The 20,355-nt window shown below is 49.1% G+C and overlaps 1 protein-coding gene across 2 annotated transcripts in view; it reads right to left on the bottom strand.

Moving 5' to 3' along the window:
- The window catches only part of ANO7 (anoctamin 7), a 1,967,083-nt gene that overhangs the window by 1,232,623 nt on the left and 714,105 nt on the right, over positions 1-20,355 (bottom strand). For both annotated transcript variants that reach the window (XM_069618104.1, XM_069618105.1), the window contains exon 8: positions 13,157-13,267. In XM_069618104.1, coding sequence (XP_069474205.1) covers positions 13,157-13,267 — 111 coding nt within the window. The remainder of the gene's footprint in view (positions 1-13,156; positions 13,268-20,355) is intronic.

Here is a 20,355-nt window from a genome sequence, read left to right as displayed (position 1 = left end):
AAAACATAATGAGATGGTCGTACTATGAAGCTCTGTTTTGGAGGAAAATCCTCACCCTGTCGCAATCATTTCCAATGACCAGGCTAAGATTTGAATTAGCACTACAATCAGTTCAATCGATAGTATTGTGGAAGCAAATGGACTTGCTAAGAAAAATCATGTCTGAAGAAGAAATACCAGCTTTAGAGATTCTAAAAGAAAAAAGGAAGCTGTCCAAATAGCAGCTCTATCGAAATGGTCGAATGAAATAAAAGCGAAAATGACAGCGGAATATATCACAGACGAATTGTTAATTAATAGACCACAATACGCAAAATGTAAATTACAAATGAATGATTGGCTAAGAACAATAGAAGCACAGAAAACTTTCAAGCGACACCTACACTCAGAAACAGAGGTGAGGGCACTTAACCAATTACGTAAATACTTAGTACAATTCCCCAGTGGCAGTATTCATGACCTGTTTTTGCGTTTTCGATCGAATATTCTGCCGACCTGTGAATATCAAGCGCTGATAGGCAAAACAAACTACAAATCGGACGCCTATCGCTTCTGCAAGTTAATCAGACCGGAAACCCTGTTCCATGTGATTATGGTATGTCCGGCCTTGAAGGAGAAAAGAGACTTATATAAAGACTTTTTCAAAATTTCTGGCAAACAAGCAACTACAGAGGAAAGATGGGCGGAACTCCTCGAAGGAAGCAATCAACGATTGATATTTACCGTCATCAAATTTTGGTAAGTCATTACTAATGGAAATATAGTTGATTAAGTTGAAGTTTCCTTTCTGTTTTATTGATTACATGTAGACAAATGAAAAGTTTGTGAATTCCAAAAAAACATTTTAATTAAAAAAAAAAAAGATTGAGAAAAACACACAGAGGCAGATTGTGTGATTCTTAGTGGGATGATCTGTTCAAGGGGAGCGGTCTTTCTAAATTGACAAAGGGGTTGGTTAAAACTGGTTTTGAGACAGAGTAGGAGGCAGTTCCTCTGAGCGCTGGGAGACGAAGGAGCAGAGTGTTGGCTGGACAGATGCAATTCAGTGCTGGCAAGCTGATTGTGATTAATGCTGAAGCTGTCCTTATCTGGGTTGACCCTGTGTGAGGCAGGCAGAAAGACTGGGGCAGATTTCCCTGACAAATTGAGTCAGAAATTCTGCCAACAAATCTAGGTAAATTTGAGGTTAAGTAAGGGGCTGGTGATGTGAATGATACCAGGTAGCTTAGGTTAAGTAGTTCACTTCATTTTAGGTGCTGTATTAGGGATTCTTTTTTTAACGTGCATGTAATACTGTGTTTATATTTCTCAAAGACTTACTGTGTTTTTTAAGTGTATTTTTCTTGCCAAGCCCAAGGGCAGTTGGCAGGGCTTTGCACAGATAAAGCGCTGAAAGCTATTGCAAGAAGACATTTACTTGAACTGTGAAGTAAAATGTGGACATACGTGCCGCTCTGTAATTTGCATATTTCTATTTTACTATTAAAAAAACAGATTCCAAAAGTAAATTAGTCTCATGATATTTATTCCGCATTCAGTACCTTTTATTTGAAAGCATTAGTAGACCGAGGTGTGGTAAGAAATATCTCAAAGTAAAGTAGCCGCCGTGAGCTGTTTATCTAGAGAGATTGAATGAATGTGCAGTATTTCAATTGCATGCTTTACGATTGTTAAAACTCAGCCAAAAGGGCGTAGTGTGGTATTGTACATAAGGTACCACAGGAGGGCATGAGCCATCTATGCAGAGTGTATCAAGTCCAGTATTTTGTTTGTTGTTAGTGACCCTGGCAAAAAAATTATTATTAGGCAGTATTCTGAAATCAGTGACACCACTTTAAAAATACCCTAAAAAAGGTTACCAAAATATATTGCCAGGGATTATAAAAAAAAACACCAAATACCATAATAATAAAATAAAATACCATGAAGAAATAGCTATAACCCCAAAATATATCCAACATATTTCAGCGCTGGCGGGCAGTTTCCTCGGTATGTGTGTATCAAGGTCAGGATCTCACTACCTGTCTCAGGGGAACGAGCACTGGCCTAGACTCGGCCAATAGGTCACAGCTTTCCCCAATCCAGCTCCATGGAGACACGGCTCCCTCGCAACCCCTCTGACACACTGGGTCAGTGTCCTGGCATCCTGTTATTCTCTGTATCCTCCATCTGCAGCCTCCTGTTCCCTGGCTTCAACGATCCATCCAGCAACCTCAGCTTGCTCATTTACTCTGGCAGAACTCCACCTTTTATACCTTAACTGATGGTCAATTGCGTTCAGGTGTGTACGGTTAGTTTCAAGTGCTTGACCCTGCCTGACTTTATTAAGGGGACATGTTAGTGGTAGAATATAGGCCTCTCCATTCATCTTCCTCTGCACAGTACTTTTCACACAGGTAATCTAACTCTCTGTGCCTCTTCCTCGTCCCAGTATCGGTTGGAAATGGGGAGGGGAAAACTGAAGACAGAAACTGATATTTAAAGGCTGAATAATGATAAGGTGATTGAAAGAGGGGAAAGCCCTGGCCCTGTTTTTATACAACTGGGGTGATTCCCCTTTTGTTAGGTTACTCCCTACCCCTGGTTCCCTGCCATGAAAGTACTGGTCTTGACAGCACACCCCATGGTCTGAAATGGGGGAAGAAGAATAGGTGTTGAGGTCAAAGCCAAGCTTTTGTCTCATCTGACCCTCCTCACTACCTGCTTCTGTTCGGGTACGATATTTCTGCCTCCCTCTTGGATTAGGGACAGTGGGACCTGCATATCACCAGGGGGCGCAGAAGCAATGGAAGCCTGATCCGGCGCCTCCTCCAAACAGGCTGACTCAAGCGGCTTTAGATCAATATTTATTACAATTTCCCAATCTTTTTCTGCGCTTTACAGCCCATTAACACACTGGGCACATCTGGACCAAGTTTCCTCTAAAACCACAGACTGTTTCTAAATTAACGCTGCTCCTGGTCTCCAGCTGCCTGCGCACCAGCATGGCGCTCCCCTGAACCTCTACTAGGCTTCTCTTCCCACGCCAGCCACCGGCAACAAACATCGCTTCCACCCGCCTGTGCAAGATATGACGAGACGGAGTGAGCCTGAAAACTGCCGTCCAGTAGGCACACCGCTATGCCCCGATAACTCCAAGCCGGCTCAAGTCCTAACGTGGCGTTGTGCAAACAGAGCTACCGTTCAGTTGGCTCCCTGCATAATTTCTAAAATCCTGAGCCCTAACTGGGAACTGCCTGTGGTCCCAGCTCGAGCGTGCCACCTGTCCCGTAGTGCAGTTCAGTGCGCCTATTGCCTGTGCCGATCATGGCTGGAGGATGTTTCTGCTTCGGACAACCTCAGAGGATCCTTCCCCCTATGGCCCCCTGTACAAATTTCTGTATTCCAGGTCTACATAGTGAGCAGCGCTGTCCGTGCCACCGCAGCAAATCTCGTTGCTGTAGGCAGGAACCCGCGGAGGGAGGAGCTGCCAAACTCCTGCAATGTGGAGCACCTACTTGCACCTGGATGCACCGCCTGGAATAGCTGTGTGTCCCTCCAAATACCATCACCCGTTGCGGTTTTACCGCAGATTCCACTCAAAGCCAGCAATTCCACCACCGCAGCAAAACTCGTCGCTGGAGGTAGGAACCGGCAGAGTGAGAAGCTACTTAACTCCTGCAGCATGGAGCACCTACTCATACCTGATTGCACTGACTGGAATAGCTGCGTGTCCCCCAAACACCACCACATTTGCGGTATTACCCCTGACTCCACTCGAAGCCAGCAATCGCACCTGATTAAACAATTGAATCTTGAGAGACATTATCTGTCTTCAATCATCGCTCACGCACTCTCTCTCCCCCCACTCCCTCCTGACCCCACCGGTGGTCACTACTAATCCACCACCACCTCTACCACCTGTGACTCAGTAGCCTTGAAAGTCTGATCCAGAGTCCCCTTATCCTCTGACTGTCTCAACTGGTCCACCCTGCACTGTGCTCATTGGTCTGCCATGCAGTGCTGAATCCATCTCACCAACTCCCTCGGAGTCCTCCATCTTGCTGCACCCTCAGTAGTTGTCAACCGCCTCTAACTGTGATGTCTCCATCCTGATTTATCCTCCTGCCCTGTGACCATCGCACCTACTACTGCAGCGATCTCCCGTTTGCACCTCGTCAACCATCACCTGTCTAGTCTGTGACCTTCGCAACCACTGCTGCAGCGCTCTCCTGCTAGCACCTCTTCAACCATCACCCAACTGGTCTTACTGGGCTGCGAACTTTGTACCTACTGCTACGGCGATCTCCTGCCAGCTCCCCTTTAACCACCACCTGTCTGATCCTTCAGGGGTCCGTCACCTCAAATCTCCTACACTCCCTCCACACACTCTCACACAAGTGAACTGACCCACTAACATCTCTCTGACACACTCCTAACAGCCTCCAACCCTGCAATCACACAGTTATAACCACTCCACTTCCTTCTCCTGCCCATGCACCCTCCCTGTTAACCCAGCATCAACCTCCTGCACACTCACTACAATTTTAATTAATTGTGTACTTGAGCCACAACTGTCCTGTCATCACACACCCCTTGCCCTCTTTGGAATTACCTACCTCACCTTTCCTACCCGCCATGTGTACTACCCCCATACAGCCTACACGCTTCTACCCACCTTCAACTCTGTACCACCCACCAAGATACAATGGTCCACTGCCATCCTGCTCCCACTGCATCACCAGCATGCGCATCTCCAACCACCACTTCTCTCCATTTTCTCTTTCAACACCCCTCTCTATTTCCCGGCCTTCCCTCATAACCCTCTGTTTCTTCATTATGACCATATCCACACTCAACCTTCCCTCTTCACCCCACCCCTGTTTGTCCCAACGCCCATCTACCCCAATACACCACCACAACCTCATCTATTCCCATATTGTTGAAACCTCCAGCATCATCGACTTATGGAATGCAAGATCTCTTTGTAACAAGACTGCCGCTGTTCTGGACCCGTTTCTACGTTTTAACCTTCACTTCCTATACATAACTGAAACTTGGATCCCCCCCTTTTAATTCAACTGTTCCTGCATCACTCCCTTGCTCCTCCTCTTCCTTCACTCACGTCTTCCGCTCCTCTGGTCGCGGTGGTGGCATTGGTCTTCTCTTTCACCCCAAGTGCCTATCAACCCCCTGTCATACTCCTCTTCCTGTCTTCCCCTCTTTCGAATATTAGTATATAATCTTCACCTCCCCCATGCCATATCCTTTCTCATCGTTTACCGTCACCCTGACCCGTTTGCATCCTTCTATGAGGACATTGACCACCTCCTCAGCCTCATCTCCCCCAGCCCCACACCCCTAGTTGTACTCAGCGACTTTAACCTCCACTTCTCTACATCCCAACAATCCTCCCCCCTCTTATCTACACTCCACTCTTATCTTCTTACCCCACATACTCACTCTTCCGGCTCCCCTCTCAACCTTATCTTTGTCTCTTCCTTCTCCGCCTGCTCGGTTTCTAGCCACCCTAACTATCCTTCCGACCACTCCTTATTCTCCTTTTCCCTCACTACACCTGTCTCTCCTTCCTCTCCTCCCAATCCTCCATCTCCTTCTCCCGACGCGATCTCTGCAACTTTAACCCCTCTAATTTCCAGAATATCTGCGCCTACTCCCTTTCCCATCTCACTCACTTATCTTCTCTCACTGCAAATGACGCTATATCCACCCTGTCCTCTTCCCTCTCCCCCAGTCTCGACCAACTATACCCTCTTACTGCCTTCCATCCCTCCCGCAAACCTGCCCAACCCTGGCTCTCCTTGCACTGCTTATCCATGCAATGCTTTCTCCGTCGCCTTGAAAGACGCTGGCTTAAACACTGTACACCAGCTAACCAAGCCTCCTACTTCTCTTACCACTCCCTCTACGACACCTGCATCAACTCGGCCAAAGAATCTTACTTCTCCAACCTCCTCCATTCTCAATCTTCCCACCCTCGCCGAATCTTCCAAACTTTGACCCGCCTTCTCTCTCCTCCTACCCCTGACTTCTCTGCTACCTCCCCCCTATCTTCCTCTAACTTCGCAAACTTCTTCTCCTCTAAGATACTCACCTTATGCCAAAACATTCTACATTACCCCTCTTACTCTCCCCCTTCTCCACCTCCCACTACCCCACCTTCCTACATGTCTAACTTCACACCTGTCTCTCACTCTGATGTTTCCCTCCTCCTGTCCAAAACTCACCCTACTGCTGTCCCCTCTCACCCTATCCCCACTTCTCTGATTCTCAAAATCTACCCTCTCTTCATAACTTACCTCGCCTCCTTTTTCAACATCTGTCTCACTACTTCTACCTTTCCCTCAGCCTTCAAGCAAGCAACTATCATCCCCATCCTGAAAGAAACCCTCTGCTAACCCCCTCTTGACTTCCAACTTTTGCCCCATCTCTCTTCTACCCTTCCTCTCTAAGCTCCCTGAACGCCTTGTCTATTCCCAAATCTCAGCTTTCGTCTCCAACCTCTCTCTCCTCCCCACTTACTCAGTCTGGATTTCGCCCCAAACACTCAAGCGAAACTGCTCTCACTTTCGTTCGTAACTCCCTCCTCACTGCACGCTACTCCACTGTTCTGTTCTCATTCTCCTTGACCTCTCTGCTGCCTTTGACACTGTTGACCATCCCTTACTCCTAGACACTCTTTCCTCCTTTGGTCTCAAAGGCTCTGTCCTCAACTGGTTCTCCTCCTGTCATGTTGACGTATCCTGGACGACGGGGGCGGGAGGGACCCGGGCGGGAAAAGAAGGGAAGTGACGCGGGAGGGGCGGGGTGAGTTAGTTAAGGTTGAGGCACGAATAAAGGAGGAAGTTTACAGCACCTCTCCGTGTCGGCCTGTTATTGCCGCGACCTGCGCTCGCTCCCTCACTCAGGCCTAGGATACCACAATGGCGACGAGGATGGGATACTGAGAGGCAGGGTCCCCGGAGACGAGCGCCGTGCATCCGCACGCAACAGCGACGAGAATGCCCGCCGACCGACGCCCACAGCAGCCAGGAAGCAAGGGGTGTCGCCGCAGTGTTGGGGCGTCGCGGAACCTGACAAGAACCTGGCAGACAGGACGGAGAGAAGATCCGAAGAGCACGCTAAAATTCTTTGGCCACGTGTTCTCAGAGGTGGGGATGACCCCAGATCCGGACAAAGTCTCAGCCCTGAATGACACAGCTGCACCACTCAATGTGTCAGAACTTCGCTCGTTTCTAGGCCTAGCCAGCTACTGCAGCAGGTACATCAAGGATTTTGCCTCGGTCAGTGAACCCTTGCAGAAACTTACACACCAGAACGAGAAATTCGAGTGGACTGGTGCATGTCAAGAAGCTTTCGAAACCATCAGGGAGAGGGTTGCGAAAGCGGAAAACATGGCCTACTACGACCCCAACCGGAGAACAGAACTAACAGTGGACGCCAGTCCAGTGGGATTAGGGGCCATCCTGGCTCAAGTTGATCCCAAAGACCCACAACAGAGACACGTGGTTGCCTATGCCAGCCGCAGCTTATCTGCCACTGAACGAGCCTACTCCCAGGCTGAAAAAGAAGGACTAGCGGTGGTGTGGGCATGTGAACACTTCCACTTATTCCTGTATGGAAAGCCACTTCAGTGGTCACCGATCACCAGGCGCTCCTGTTTCTCTATGGCAATCCCCAAGCCAAGATGCCCCCGAGGATCGCCCGGTGGGGACTGCGCCTGCAGGATTACGCTTTCAACATCATTCACAGACCAGGGAAGGGTGAAAACCCGGCTGACTTCCTGTCGAGGAGACCGAGGGACGAGAGCAGACCTGAGCCGTCGGTGGCGGACCGCTACCTCAGATACCTGGTTCATCAAACCACGCCGGAGGGGGTTAACACAGAAGAACTGGCAAGAGAAACTGAAAACGACCCTGCATGCCGCATCATATGTGAAGGCCTCACATCCGGACAATGGAGAAGGGCTAAAGAGAGAGGAAAAGCAGCAGGGGGCCAGACATGGAACAACTTCTCCTCGTGAAAGAAGAGTTGGCTGTATCAGAAGACCACCTACTACTCAAGGACTGCAAGCTGGTGATCCCAGCAACCCTGCGAGAGAAGGTCATCAACCTGGCACACAAGACCCACCGAGGCATTGTCTCCACACAGCGCATGCTGCGCCAAAAGGTGTGGTTTCCACGAATGGATGCCCGAGTGGAGGCCGCCCTGAGAACATGCCCCACCTGCTGCATCATTACCCCAAACCGACATCCGGAGCCATTGCAAATGTCCGAACTTCCGCAGAACATATGGGAAGCGGTGGCCGCCGACTTCTTTGGACCCATCGGGGGGGGGAAGTATGTCCTTGCAGTGATGGATGAGTACTCTCGATATCCAGAAGTACAGATGATCTCGTCCACGGCCGCGCATCACGTCGTCCCAGCACTGGACCACATGTTCTCTGCCTACGGAGTGCCCAAAGTACTCAAGACCGACAACGGGGCCCCGTTCTGTGGACATCAATTTGCCAGGTTTGCGGAATACTTGGGGTTCCGACATCGGAAGGTGACCACGCTGTGGCCGCAAGCAAACGGGATGATCGAACGATTCATGGCAAATCTCAAGCGGGCATTGCAAATTGCTTGCCTCACGGAACAACCATATGAACAGGTACTCAACCAGCTACTGCGGGACTACCGGGGAACGCCCCATAGCACCACAGGGAAGACCCCTGCTGAACTCATGTTTGGGCGCAACCCTCACACCCGCATTCCCCAAGCAGAGACAAGTGCACCACGCCCGGCGATGGATGCGGAAGTCCGAGAGCGGGATGAAGCAGCAAAGAACAGAATGAAAGAATATACCGACGCCCGCCGAAGAGCCCAGACATCCCAAATAACCATAGGAGATGTGGTGGCCGTTCGACAACCCTCGACTCATAAGCACACGCCTGCATTTCGGGAAGAGCCTCTTCTCGTTACCCAGAGGAAGGGGTCGATGATCACTGCACAAGGCTCCACGGGAGCGATAACCCGGAACTCGTTCCACTTCAAGGAACTCCCACCGCCGGAACAAGACGCCCGAGCGGCAGGGTACAGGCCCCACCAGAGGAAGAATACAGTGATCAACAAGGAGAGGATCCGTGGGATGCCGACGAATCGGATCAAGATCCAGAAGCCGAGACGACTGTGAGCAGATCGTCACCCCGGGCTGAGCTGACACGACCACAGCGAGTCCGGACCAGACCTCGCCGGTGGATCGAGGAAATGGAATAGAGACTTGCCAGATCATCGCCTGTTGCGATGTGTGGTAATGGTTTAAAAAGGGGGGAGATGTCATGTTGACGTATCCTGGACGACGGGGGCGGGAGGGACCCGGGCGGGAAAAGAAGGGAAGTGATGCGGGAGGGGCGGGGTGAGTTAGTTAAGGTTGAGGCACGAATAAAGAAGGAAGTTTACAGCACCTCTCCGTGTCGGCCTGTTATTGCCGCGACCTGCGCTCGCTCCCTCTCTCAGGCCTAGGATACCACACCTCCTACCTATCCAATCGCTCGTTCGCAGTCTCCTGGGGTGGCCGCACTTCCCCGAGCCACTCCCTCGATTTCGGCGTTCCCCAAGGTTCTGAGCTTGGCCCTTTTCTCTTCTCCCTGTATACCTCCCTCCTAGCCCTAATCATCTCCTCCTTTGGTATCTCTCACCGCTCGTACGCCGAAGACACCCAACTCTTCCTCTCCTTCTACTCCTTCACTCCTGACATCCACCTTAAACTCTCTTCCTGTCTCACTCCTATCAAATCCTGGATGTCTTCCCACTTTCTCACTCTAAACACTGACAAAACTGAAGTTTTATTTATTCCTGCCAACACCCTCCTTCCCCCTTGCCTCTCTCCTTCCATTATTTTTCCCCTCACAACTCCCCATCTCCTCCTCTACCCGCAACCTTGGCCTCCACTTTGACTCTAACCTCTCCTTCACTCACCACATCTCTCTTACCTCCAATGCTTGTAGCTTCCATCTTTACAATATTAGCAAAATCCGACCTTTCCTCACCTTTCATGCCTCTAAACTCCTAATATCTTCTCTAATCTTTTCTCGGCTCTTCTGCTGCTCAGCTCTCCTCTTTGGCCTCCCCGCCTCACATCGAGCCCCCCCTCAAATCCCTCTACCATTCTGCCATCCGTTATCTCGGTTCTCTTTCTCCCTATGACTTCATCTCCTCTTCACTCTACTCACTAGGCTGGCTCTCTTTTCACTCTAAACTCAAATGCAACTTCCTCTGCCTCGTCTTCAAATCTCTTTATGATCTCGCTCCTCCCTACCTTTCCTTCCTCTTCTCATTCTACTCTCCCTCTTGCCCACGCCATTCCGCTGATCACTTCCTACTCACTGTCCCACCCGCACCATGCGCCCCATCCCGCTCCTTCCAGCTCCTGGCCCCACTCCACTGGAATCCCCTCCATCTCCCAATCTGCTCCATCACCTCTTATTTCATCTTTCCGCACCTCCTTAAAATCCCACCTGACAGTTATCTTCTCTTTCCCTCAATTGTTTTATCCTTCTCATGATTTACGCTCTTGATCTCTGCAAATTGTTCTGCAGATTGTTCTTGGTTATTTTGAGTCATGACTTATATTGAATTGCTTCTTATGTATTACCTGTTGTTCCATGTAAAGCAATATCCCCAGGTTTCTCACAAATCCTTACTCTTCTCCGTGTGTCACGCTGCCACCTTGTTGTGGGAGCTGTGACGCAGCTGAGCTGTGTCCTGCGACACTATTGTGTTAGGCCTCAGAGCCAGGTTACCAGAGGAACCGCAACACACCTGATTTGAGAAACCAGGAGACTTGTTCAAGGCGGAGCTTGGTGCTAGATACCCCCTTGGCCATTGGGGCGTGTCCCAGTAACAGAGGAATCCTTGGAGTGAGCTCCATTAAAGGATTGTTGACCCTAAGGCTCACGGAGCCTGGTACATTCCTAGCACTGATGCATCTCCTCAGGTCCACCGGACGAGTAACAGACTCAGAAGGATCCTCGTTGCGAGTCCTGATGAAATCCTTTACGGCCTCAAGGCGAGCCAAGGTAATATGGTGACTGACTGATAAAAAAACAAGCATTCATCCTGTCCGGATTAAGCAAACAGGGCGCGAAACATTCAGTCGAAACACTTGCCTGTGAGCAGCCTCTTCTGCTGTTGGCAAACTCAGTGATATGCCGGGTAGGAGTCCTTTGGGAAATGTATTCCCTACACCGGTGTGCAATATGGTGACAAGAATTATATTCCACCCACCTGTATTCAGGACTGTGTGAATCCGCCGTCACATAATGCTTACAAAGAGGATAGCTCAGGGGCAACGCATTTGTCTTCCAAGACAAAGCAGAGCAACACAGGTTCAAATCCTGGTCCCGCTCTTAGAGATTGGTCTCCGGTATTAAGCGCGTAACAAATATTAATTCATTGGCACACAACCGTATGCTGAAAAATCAGTTACACCCGACATGTAAGAAATAGCGGCTGCTGTCGTGAAGCAAGGGAAGTTATAAAAATAGGTAGTAGAAAAATACACCGGAATAATGACGCTATGTGCAGTGTAAGGTTTTGAGTCCCGTCAAAGGCGGAAAATAGGACTGTTGGGTGTTTTGCCGGTAGGCAGGGCGAGAGGGTGCTAGCCATGCCCCCGCTGCCACCCCTCACTGCGCATTCAAAATTTAAAGGGAAATATTATTTTTTGGCTGTGCAAAAAAGCTCTGTTCAGACAGATGGACTGGAGAAAAGGGAACGGGACTTTGGGCTGGTTTCAATATAACAGAGGCAAATTCTCATAGGTTACATCAAATTTTATGTTGAAGGACATGGACAAAGGAGGTTTGGAGAAAAAGGAGGACTGAAATGAAGAAGGAACTCAATGAAGGAAGACTGGAAAGCACAAGGAGGACAAGGACAGGGAAAATGGGAGAGGAGGACCGGGGCAAGATGGAGCAGGACTAGGACAAAGGGAAAGAAAGAGCTGGACAAAGAAGGAGCGGGGCAAAGAAGGAGCACGGCAAAGACTGGCCGGGACAAAGAACGGGGCCTGGACCAAGAACGGGGCCTGGACCAAGAACGGGGCCTGGACCAAGAACGGGGCCTGGACCAACAACGGGGCCTGGACCAACAACGGGGCCTGGACCAACAACGGGGCCTGGACCAACAACGGGGCCTGGACCAACAACGGGGCCTGGACCAACAACGGGGCCTGGACCAACAACGGGGCCTGGACCAACAACGGGGCCTGGACCAACAACGGGGCCTGGACCAACAACGGGGCCTGGACCAACAACGGGGCCTGGACCAACAACGGGGCCTGGACCAACAACGGGGCCTGGACCAACAACGGGGCCTGGACCAACAACGGGGCCTGGACCAACAACGGGGCCTGGACCAACAACGGGGCCTGGACCAACAACGGGGCCTGGACCAACAACGGGGCCTGGACCAACAACGGGGCCTGGACCAACAACGGGGCCGGGACCAACAACGGGGCCGGGACCAACAACGGGGCCGGGACCAACAACGGGGCCGGGACCAACAACGGGGCCGGGACCAACAACGGGGCCTGGACCAACAACGGGGCCGGGACCAACAACGGGGCCGGGACCAACAACGGGGCCGGGACCAACAACGGGGCCGGGACCAACAACGGGGCCGGGACCAACAACGGGGCCGGGACCAACAACGGGGCCGGGACCAACAACGGGGCCGGGACCAAGAAGGAGCGGGACCAAGAAGGAGCGGGACCAAGAAGGAGCGGGACCAAGAAGGAGCGGGACCAAGAAGGAGCGGGACCAAGAAGGAGCGGGACCAAGAAGGAGCGGGACCAAGAAGGAGCAGGACCAAGAAGGAGCGGGACCAAGAAGGAGCGGGACCAAGAAGGAGCGGGACCAAGAAGGACTTCGATGGAGGGCATGGATAAACAAGAAGGAGACAGCCTGGGACAAAAGAGCCAGACTAGAACCAGGGAGGAGTAAAACTGGGACCATTTATATATCAAACCATCTTAAAAAAGTACATTAAAATCTGTTATTCATTGAAATCACTTGTAACTGTCAATTGATTTCAATGAAATTAGAAGCAATGTGTCGATAGCTTTTAAAAACAGCTCATCTTAGTGTGTGAGAACAGAGATTTATGTGACTTACGTCATGTAATGGGAATGCAGCCTGAAAAGCATTTTCGTTTAGCATTCGCTGTATCCCAACTTGCCCTTTCTTCACATCTCCATAATGAGTGATTGAGAGGATCTCATGCATCTGCAGAAAGAGAGAACATTTTGTTCATTAGTTATATGAAAACCTACATACATTTCTCCAAAGACAATGGGGGTCATTACAACCCAGGCGCTAATTGCGCCAACTTTACCACCATGGTGTAAACTACGTTTACACCATGGTGGATGGCGGATTTACCCCCCCATTCCAAGGTGAGTGGGGCGGTAAATCCCCATTTCCCATTTTCCCTTCCCCATTCCCATTTTTGCCCCATAGGGCATAATGGGAGTGGGGAAGGCGCTAATTACGCCACCGTACGGTGGCGTAATTAGCATCATGGCAGGTTAGCGCCATTAAAGCAGCCGTTAAAATCAGAATAGGCGTTAAGGGTTAACGACGGTGTTAACCCTTAACGCCTGGGTCGTATAGAGGCCCAATATCTTGTACAAGCTCAATCATGTGGATTTGTATTTAAAGTCTTTGTTGTATACTGGTTGGCAGACAAAGACGTGGTTAGTTATTAAATAACTAGTGTACAGGCCTGTGTACATGGGCCAAAGTGTAGGTTTTCATTAACACAGTAGGACCACTATAGATCCTAGGCCTATAGCGGTGATAACAGGAGAAACTATACGAATTGGGCTACTGTATATCCTAAGTCAACGGCTCCCTCTAGCAGAGTATTCTGTGCATTTAGGCATCCTCTACTGCGCATGAAGGTTTCGGTCATCCATATATCAGGCCTTGTATTATATCGTATGATTAACAGGTCTTTTTCCAATTCTATGTCATAATCTCATCTGCTGAAAGCTGCACCCAAAACAACCTGCCTTTATTAGGCTGATTTATTGCTGCATTCAACAAGCAGGATTATGAGGATTTTGGGGGGTTTGAACACACTCAACCACTCTGAGAGTGACACAGCTCCACTACCCACCCCCACCATCTTCCACACTAGCAGGTATTCCTTTCTAGCCAGAGGTTTCACCCACCTACCTCTCCCGCCCACTTCCATCTCCAACACAAACATTGCGCCCTGCCTCAACCCTCGCACACACACGTCTGCACTTCATACGCATGCCACCCCTCTTCCGGGACAGCAACTACCATCCCCTGTACACACGCAGCAATATATTGCAGGGAAAAAAGCGAATACCCTGTATTTTGGGTTATTCATTTTTACAGATGGCTCAAAGAACACGCCAACTCCCGGAGAATGACTCCCGGAGAATGTTCCAGGGCTTTTATTATCTCTTTGGCAGGGCGCGTTGGGAAGGACGTTCATATCCCAGCCCCTCCCATATGATTTATACTGTGTAAAATATACTAACATGGGTGAAATGCACATAAGCAGGTACAGGGGGAGTCCTGTGGGTATAGATGAATAGGTTGGGGCGTGTTCACTGCAGAAACCTAGAGATTTATGTTAACCTGAGAACAGCTTCATAGCCCGTTAGGTAGATACACTGCGTGCACACATCACACATAGTACTGTAACACTCACCTGGTATGCACGGGGACGTCACTCAGCCTGTTCTGACCTCTTATGACCTCGAACCCTTCCCTGGAGTCTACTCGACTGGAGACTGAGCCTGAAACCCAGGATTGGTAGAGTTTAACTCCCTATTGTCTCTGTGTGCTTGAACCCCTTCTTCCCCGGGGTCCAACCCTTCCCTTTGATCCACAGCTCACCTTGTTTTCTTGAAAAGTTTGCTCTCCGTCCTGCTTTCAGCGCAGGGGCACATTGATTGATGCGGGCTCATTGCTGCCTAGTTACTTCACTGGCAAGAGTCCGACACGTAAGTATAATGAGTCTTTTGAACAGTTCTCTAACTTTGTTCCTTTCCTTCCTTAGTTGATGGCCAGAGTCCGGGGATGGCGACGTGCTGCTGAGATGAGTAGCGCTGAAGGCGAGTGAGAGCGCGATGTGCAATGCGACCCTTTCGTATTTGTATTGAACCGAGTTCTTTTTCTGTGTCTTTTAGGTGCCGCGACGTTTTCAGCTTGGATGCCGGTTATGAAGAACAAATGCGGTGAGTAAGCGCGGTATGCCGGCGCCTCTAGATGTTTCCACGCTAACCTGGAGTGTCTTTTCCCTCTTGCAGATGGATGAGAAGTTCCGGGGACAGAGTTCCCCCAGAGCGGCTGGGATTCAGGTAAGCGTTAGAAGCTCGTACAGTCTTTAAAAATAAGCGAAGATTTGCTGATTGCTTACTAATGCCTTTTTTCTGTTCTTTTCCTTAGGAAGCGGCGTGCCGGGATGGGAATGACACCGCCAAAGATGCCCGCAGAACAGAAGGAGCGATGAATGATGGGCAGAAGCGCTGCAACCTAAGACTGTTCCTAACGTTCTTTTTCTTGCAGGAGCCGAGCACAGAAGAAAGATGCAGGCCTACTGGAGACCGATTCAAACAAGGTGGGTGTCACGCAGCAGGTGCAGAAAAAACAGAGCATGTTTCTCAGCCTGGGCGTGGCTTAAATAGTCTCTGGGTATCCCAGGTGTCTCTGGGCTGAACCACACCCAAAAGACTAGACTGCACATGCAGTTCAGGGAACCGAAATATGTGGGGGCATCCATCTTGTCCCCATCAATGCACTACAAGTCCAATACCCAATGTTATACTATGGGAGTGAGTGAGTGAGTCTGGTGCCACAAGCGCCAAGTCTGACTCCAAGTGGGTCTTTGGAGGGATGGAGAGGCTCTTGAGGGCCATGTAGGTGATCGTGGCCTGGCACCAGCCTGACATCTTGGAGGGCTGGGGACATGAGGGGCAGGAATCATGACAAGTACAGATCCATATCCCTATTCAATGAAGAGAAACATAGAAGTGACCCTGTGTATGTAGGTAGGCCAGTATCCTCAAAGGCCATGTCAAGGCCTCGTTCTGGAATATTTCACCCCTCACCCCAAGCAAGGTAGGGAACACATACACACACATATATATATATATATATACACACATACTCAAATGTATACCTGTAGTCCTTCCCTGGAACACCGACAAGCACTGTCCTTGCGGTCGTGCAACTGCGAACACCCAGGGAGCATCCCTCTGCTACCGGCGTCACTGCAGCGCTCCACAACACCTGTTCTGCTTCCCCTGGCTCGCTGGCAAGTCTCGGCCTGGCTTCTCTCCGGATCCAGCACCTCTGCTGCTGCAGCTTCTCCGGGTCACTGCATCTCATCCCAAGTCCCACTGTGTTCCCAAGAGCAAAACAAAGTCTCCCTCTTGCCTTCGTTGCCTTATTTTAACATTCCCGGCATCAATTAAGATTTCAGAAAGACTAGACCACTCTTTGTCAAACTAACAGTCGTTCTTCAGTGTTTGATGCCTCTTCCTCGTCCGAGTACCAAGTGATGTTTGTGTGTATAAGAGCCATTAAAGAGAGGATGTATGACTCTAGTGTGTCTCTTCCCCGCTCAGTACCTGACTGAGGTCTACTCAGAAATGATTAATAGGAAAGATAGGGAAGGGACTAGTAGTAACCTACAAAGGATGTGGGGATATTCGGCTCATTGGAAAAGGGAAATGGGGGATACCATGTCTCACCCAAGGGTGTCTCATTCCCACTCCCCAAGTTGCCACCACCCAGGTGATCCTCCCTTGCATCTCTACCCCCAGGGTCAGGATCCGATAGTGACAGCCTTTCCCTGGCCACCTGAGAGGAGGATATACTGGGGAAAGAAGTGAGGATGCCCTCAGGTTCCTCACAATACCTAAAGCACAAGATTACGCCTTAGATGACAGAGGTATTTTTCATTGACGGATCCTCGACTATTGTCCAGGAGACAGGTCAAGGACATACTGGGGCAGCAGTGGTCGATGGAGAGTACAAGGTTTTCATTCAACAGAGACTACCTGGGCATTATTCTGCCCAGGCAGCAGAACTAATTGCTCCCATTGCGGCGTTAGAGGCAGCGCAGGATGTATAGTGATGATTTATTCAGACTCTGCATATTTGATGACAAACCTGCACTCCGGATTGTCGAGGTGGATGAGAAGAGGGTTTCAGAGAGAGAAGATGACTCACCAGTATAGCATGCCACACTCTTTGACAGATTGATCCATGCTCTTTCACAGCCGACACTTGCCGCAACTGCCAAGTGTGCCGCCGATACAAATGGCAGGGACTTAGTTTCCTGCTGTAACAAAGCAGCAGAAACGGCCACCAAACTAGCTTAGTATTTACCAGTGCCTGAAATCCCTAAACAACCAGAACTTGTCAGTATGCTATTGCAAATACAGGTTCCATATACTGCACTACCCATTACTGAATTGCAGGGTCAAGCACCACAGAGTGAGAAGCTACTATGGCAGAGCAGGGGGTGTGCACAGTCTCCTAAAGAACTATTCTGGAGGCAGGTTAGTACATGGAAAGTAGTGAAGCCTCAGGAATTGGTTTAAGTTGCATTTGACCAGTTGCACTACCCATCACATGTGTCTAAGAAGCATATCGCTACTGATATAAAGGAGGATTGGTAAATGCCAAATTTACAGGCGTTATTAAATGTGTTTACATCAAACTGTACTGTCCGTCAGAAATATAACACTGGGCATACAATGAGGACGCCAAGGGGCATATTGCTCCCCCCCTCCCCCAAGTGGTTTTGACACCTCCATATTGATTTTACAGACATGGGAGAATGGTGCAACACCTTCTGCAATCTTATACTTGTCCCTTCTTATGTTGGATTGATGCTGGTCCATGTGCACATCCTGATTCAAAGTGGGTAGCTACAATTTTGGTAAGAGAAGTGTTTCCCAGATGGGGAGTTGGCAAGACACTTAATGAGTGATAATGGCACCCACTTCTTTAATGAGCTGTTTAAAGAGATTGTGGCTCTTTTAGGGATTAAATGCAAGATGTGTTCCATTTACCACGCTCAGGCCAACAGCATTGTTGAAAGTATGAATGGCCTTTTGTGGGCCAAGTTATCTATATTATGCCTAACTCTTAAAAATAATTGGTCCATTGCTTGCCTTTGGCCCATTTCAGTTGAAGAGCTTAGCCCTTCAAAGACATTACCTCTCCCCTCACGTAATAGTGACGGGGAGATGTATGCACACACCGCTATCACCTGTGTGGACTGCTTCTGATGCTCACAGGGCTGCATCAATTCTAGGAGATGAGTTCAAATTGTATTTGACTGAATTAACAAAATCAATAAAATGTCATTCTCGACAGATAGTGCCACGGCAAGTGGAAGAAGAAAACAGTGCTGCATCAGATTCTGCGAGCTGGCCACCGCTTCAGCTACACCCAGGGGATGCTGTTTATGTGCAAAATGTTGTCCGCAGGGGGAATCAGCCACGCTATAACAGAACTTACACGGTAGTGTATGCCACTCCATTTGTGGTGAAGATGAAGGAACTGAGGTATTGGGTGCACCTCTCCGATGTCAGGAAGGCACCCCATACATCACCTCCTTCCATAAGTAATTGTCTGAAATTTTCTTGTAAATTACTATATGAAGAAGGAAACAAAACTTGTGGTTATTTGTTGATTGTTACCATAGGTTTTTCACACTTGAGCTATTGAACTAACCTATATGTGTACTTCCAGGACGTCCTTTCACCAAAATGCTAGGGGATAGAGGAAGTGACATCACACAACCCTTGACCTCTGATGTCATCAGATGCAGTGACATCATTTGACCCTACCCTCAAGTGACATCACGGGAAGTTATGGCAACAACCTTTTACCCCTTGAAAAAACAGGAAGTGACATCACATAGCATTGTCGCTCAGTACATTAAGAAACATATGGTTACAATATCACTATAATATGAGATCCCCAAGAATGAATAACCATATGCTGCGTTAATATCAGTGTGTATAGGCCTATATTACCAAATTACTGGGAATGTAAGCAGAAGACGAACACAACAACCTAGACAATTGTACATCAATCGGGCTAAACTGCAAACAGACAGAGCCTCTCAAAGAGGCCTAAACCCCGAACCCCAGACATCCAGTACCTGCAAAGTGTCTGGCCACAGACTGGAAATAGCAACTGACCAACACAAGTCCAACCAGAAGACAATCAGAGGCTTTACACAAACAATACGCGCAGAGATTTACTTGTCAATAGTGCACTTTGAACCATTGCACAGGAACCCACTCCCAGCAGTCACCCAGAGCCTTAATATCCCCCCAACCATTTTCACCACGGGCACTCCACCATCCAATTTGAGTCGCTGAGGGCCTTCTGTCAATAGCTGAAAATGTCTGGCACCCACTCCCGCCCTCCAACGTCTTACACCTCCAGTGCCGTGCTCCAGCACCTTCATGTTTACGCAGCGCCACCCTCCAGCAACTTAAGTCTCCAGCATTCTCCACCATCAACCTCAAGCAAACTAGCAACTTAAGTCTTCAGCCCTCCTTCCGCACCCCAACAGTGTGAGCCTAAATTACCTTCCTCAAAATCTTATATCTGCATTCAATGCATTTCAACTCTCTTACAACACATTACATCTCAAACATGCGCTCTCCCACCATCTGTAAGTCACTAGTACAACATCTTAAGTCTCCAGTACCAGCCTCCACAACATTGAGTCTCAAGCACACACCTCAAACCCAGAGCGGTGCCAGTGGCTATTAAGGATTTGAAACCTCCCAGACTTCACCTTTCTGTTTCACCTATTTGGTAAGTAACCCACAGTTGTTTTTGTTAGATCGGAGATATAGGGAAAAGATGTGTTGCAGGTCACAGTAATTGCAGTTTATTTTTAAATGTGAACAGCAGTAGCTCCATGACATCATACTTAGAAAATGCCAATTTTATTACTAAGGTATAGAATACAACATGGTGAAGGGGACCAGAACACAGTGGCATTGCCAGCACATTTACATGGCCAATCTCTCAAATACTGATAAAATGCCAAGTCATATAACATGTAGGAACTGGAGTTTGTGGAGTAATGCACTCTCCTCCCGCAGATAGGTGTGCAATTCCACTCTTTTACGCAGCGTTTTGTTTTGAAATGATTCCACAGAAAAGCAGTCATGCAACTCGTTGCACATTGTTTGCCACAGAAGGTGACCTCCAGGCAGGCTTCTATATTGACTCAATGAAAAAATAAGAAATATGTTGCTATCAATCTCAGACACTGATTAAAAGCTCGGAAA

This window comes from Ambystoma mexicanum, chromosome 10 (genome assembly GCF_040938575.1).
Source record: "Ambystoma mexicanum isolate Mex_15411 chromosome 10, UKY_AmexF1_1, whole genome shotgun sequence".
NCBI classification, from domain to species: domain Eukaryota; kingdom Metazoa; phylum Chordata; class Amphibia; order Caudata; family Ambystomatidae; genus Ambystoma; species Ambystoma mexicanum.
The sequence above is the reverse complement of the archived record's forward strand: the minus strand, read 5'-3'. Positions and strand labels throughout refer to the sequence as shown.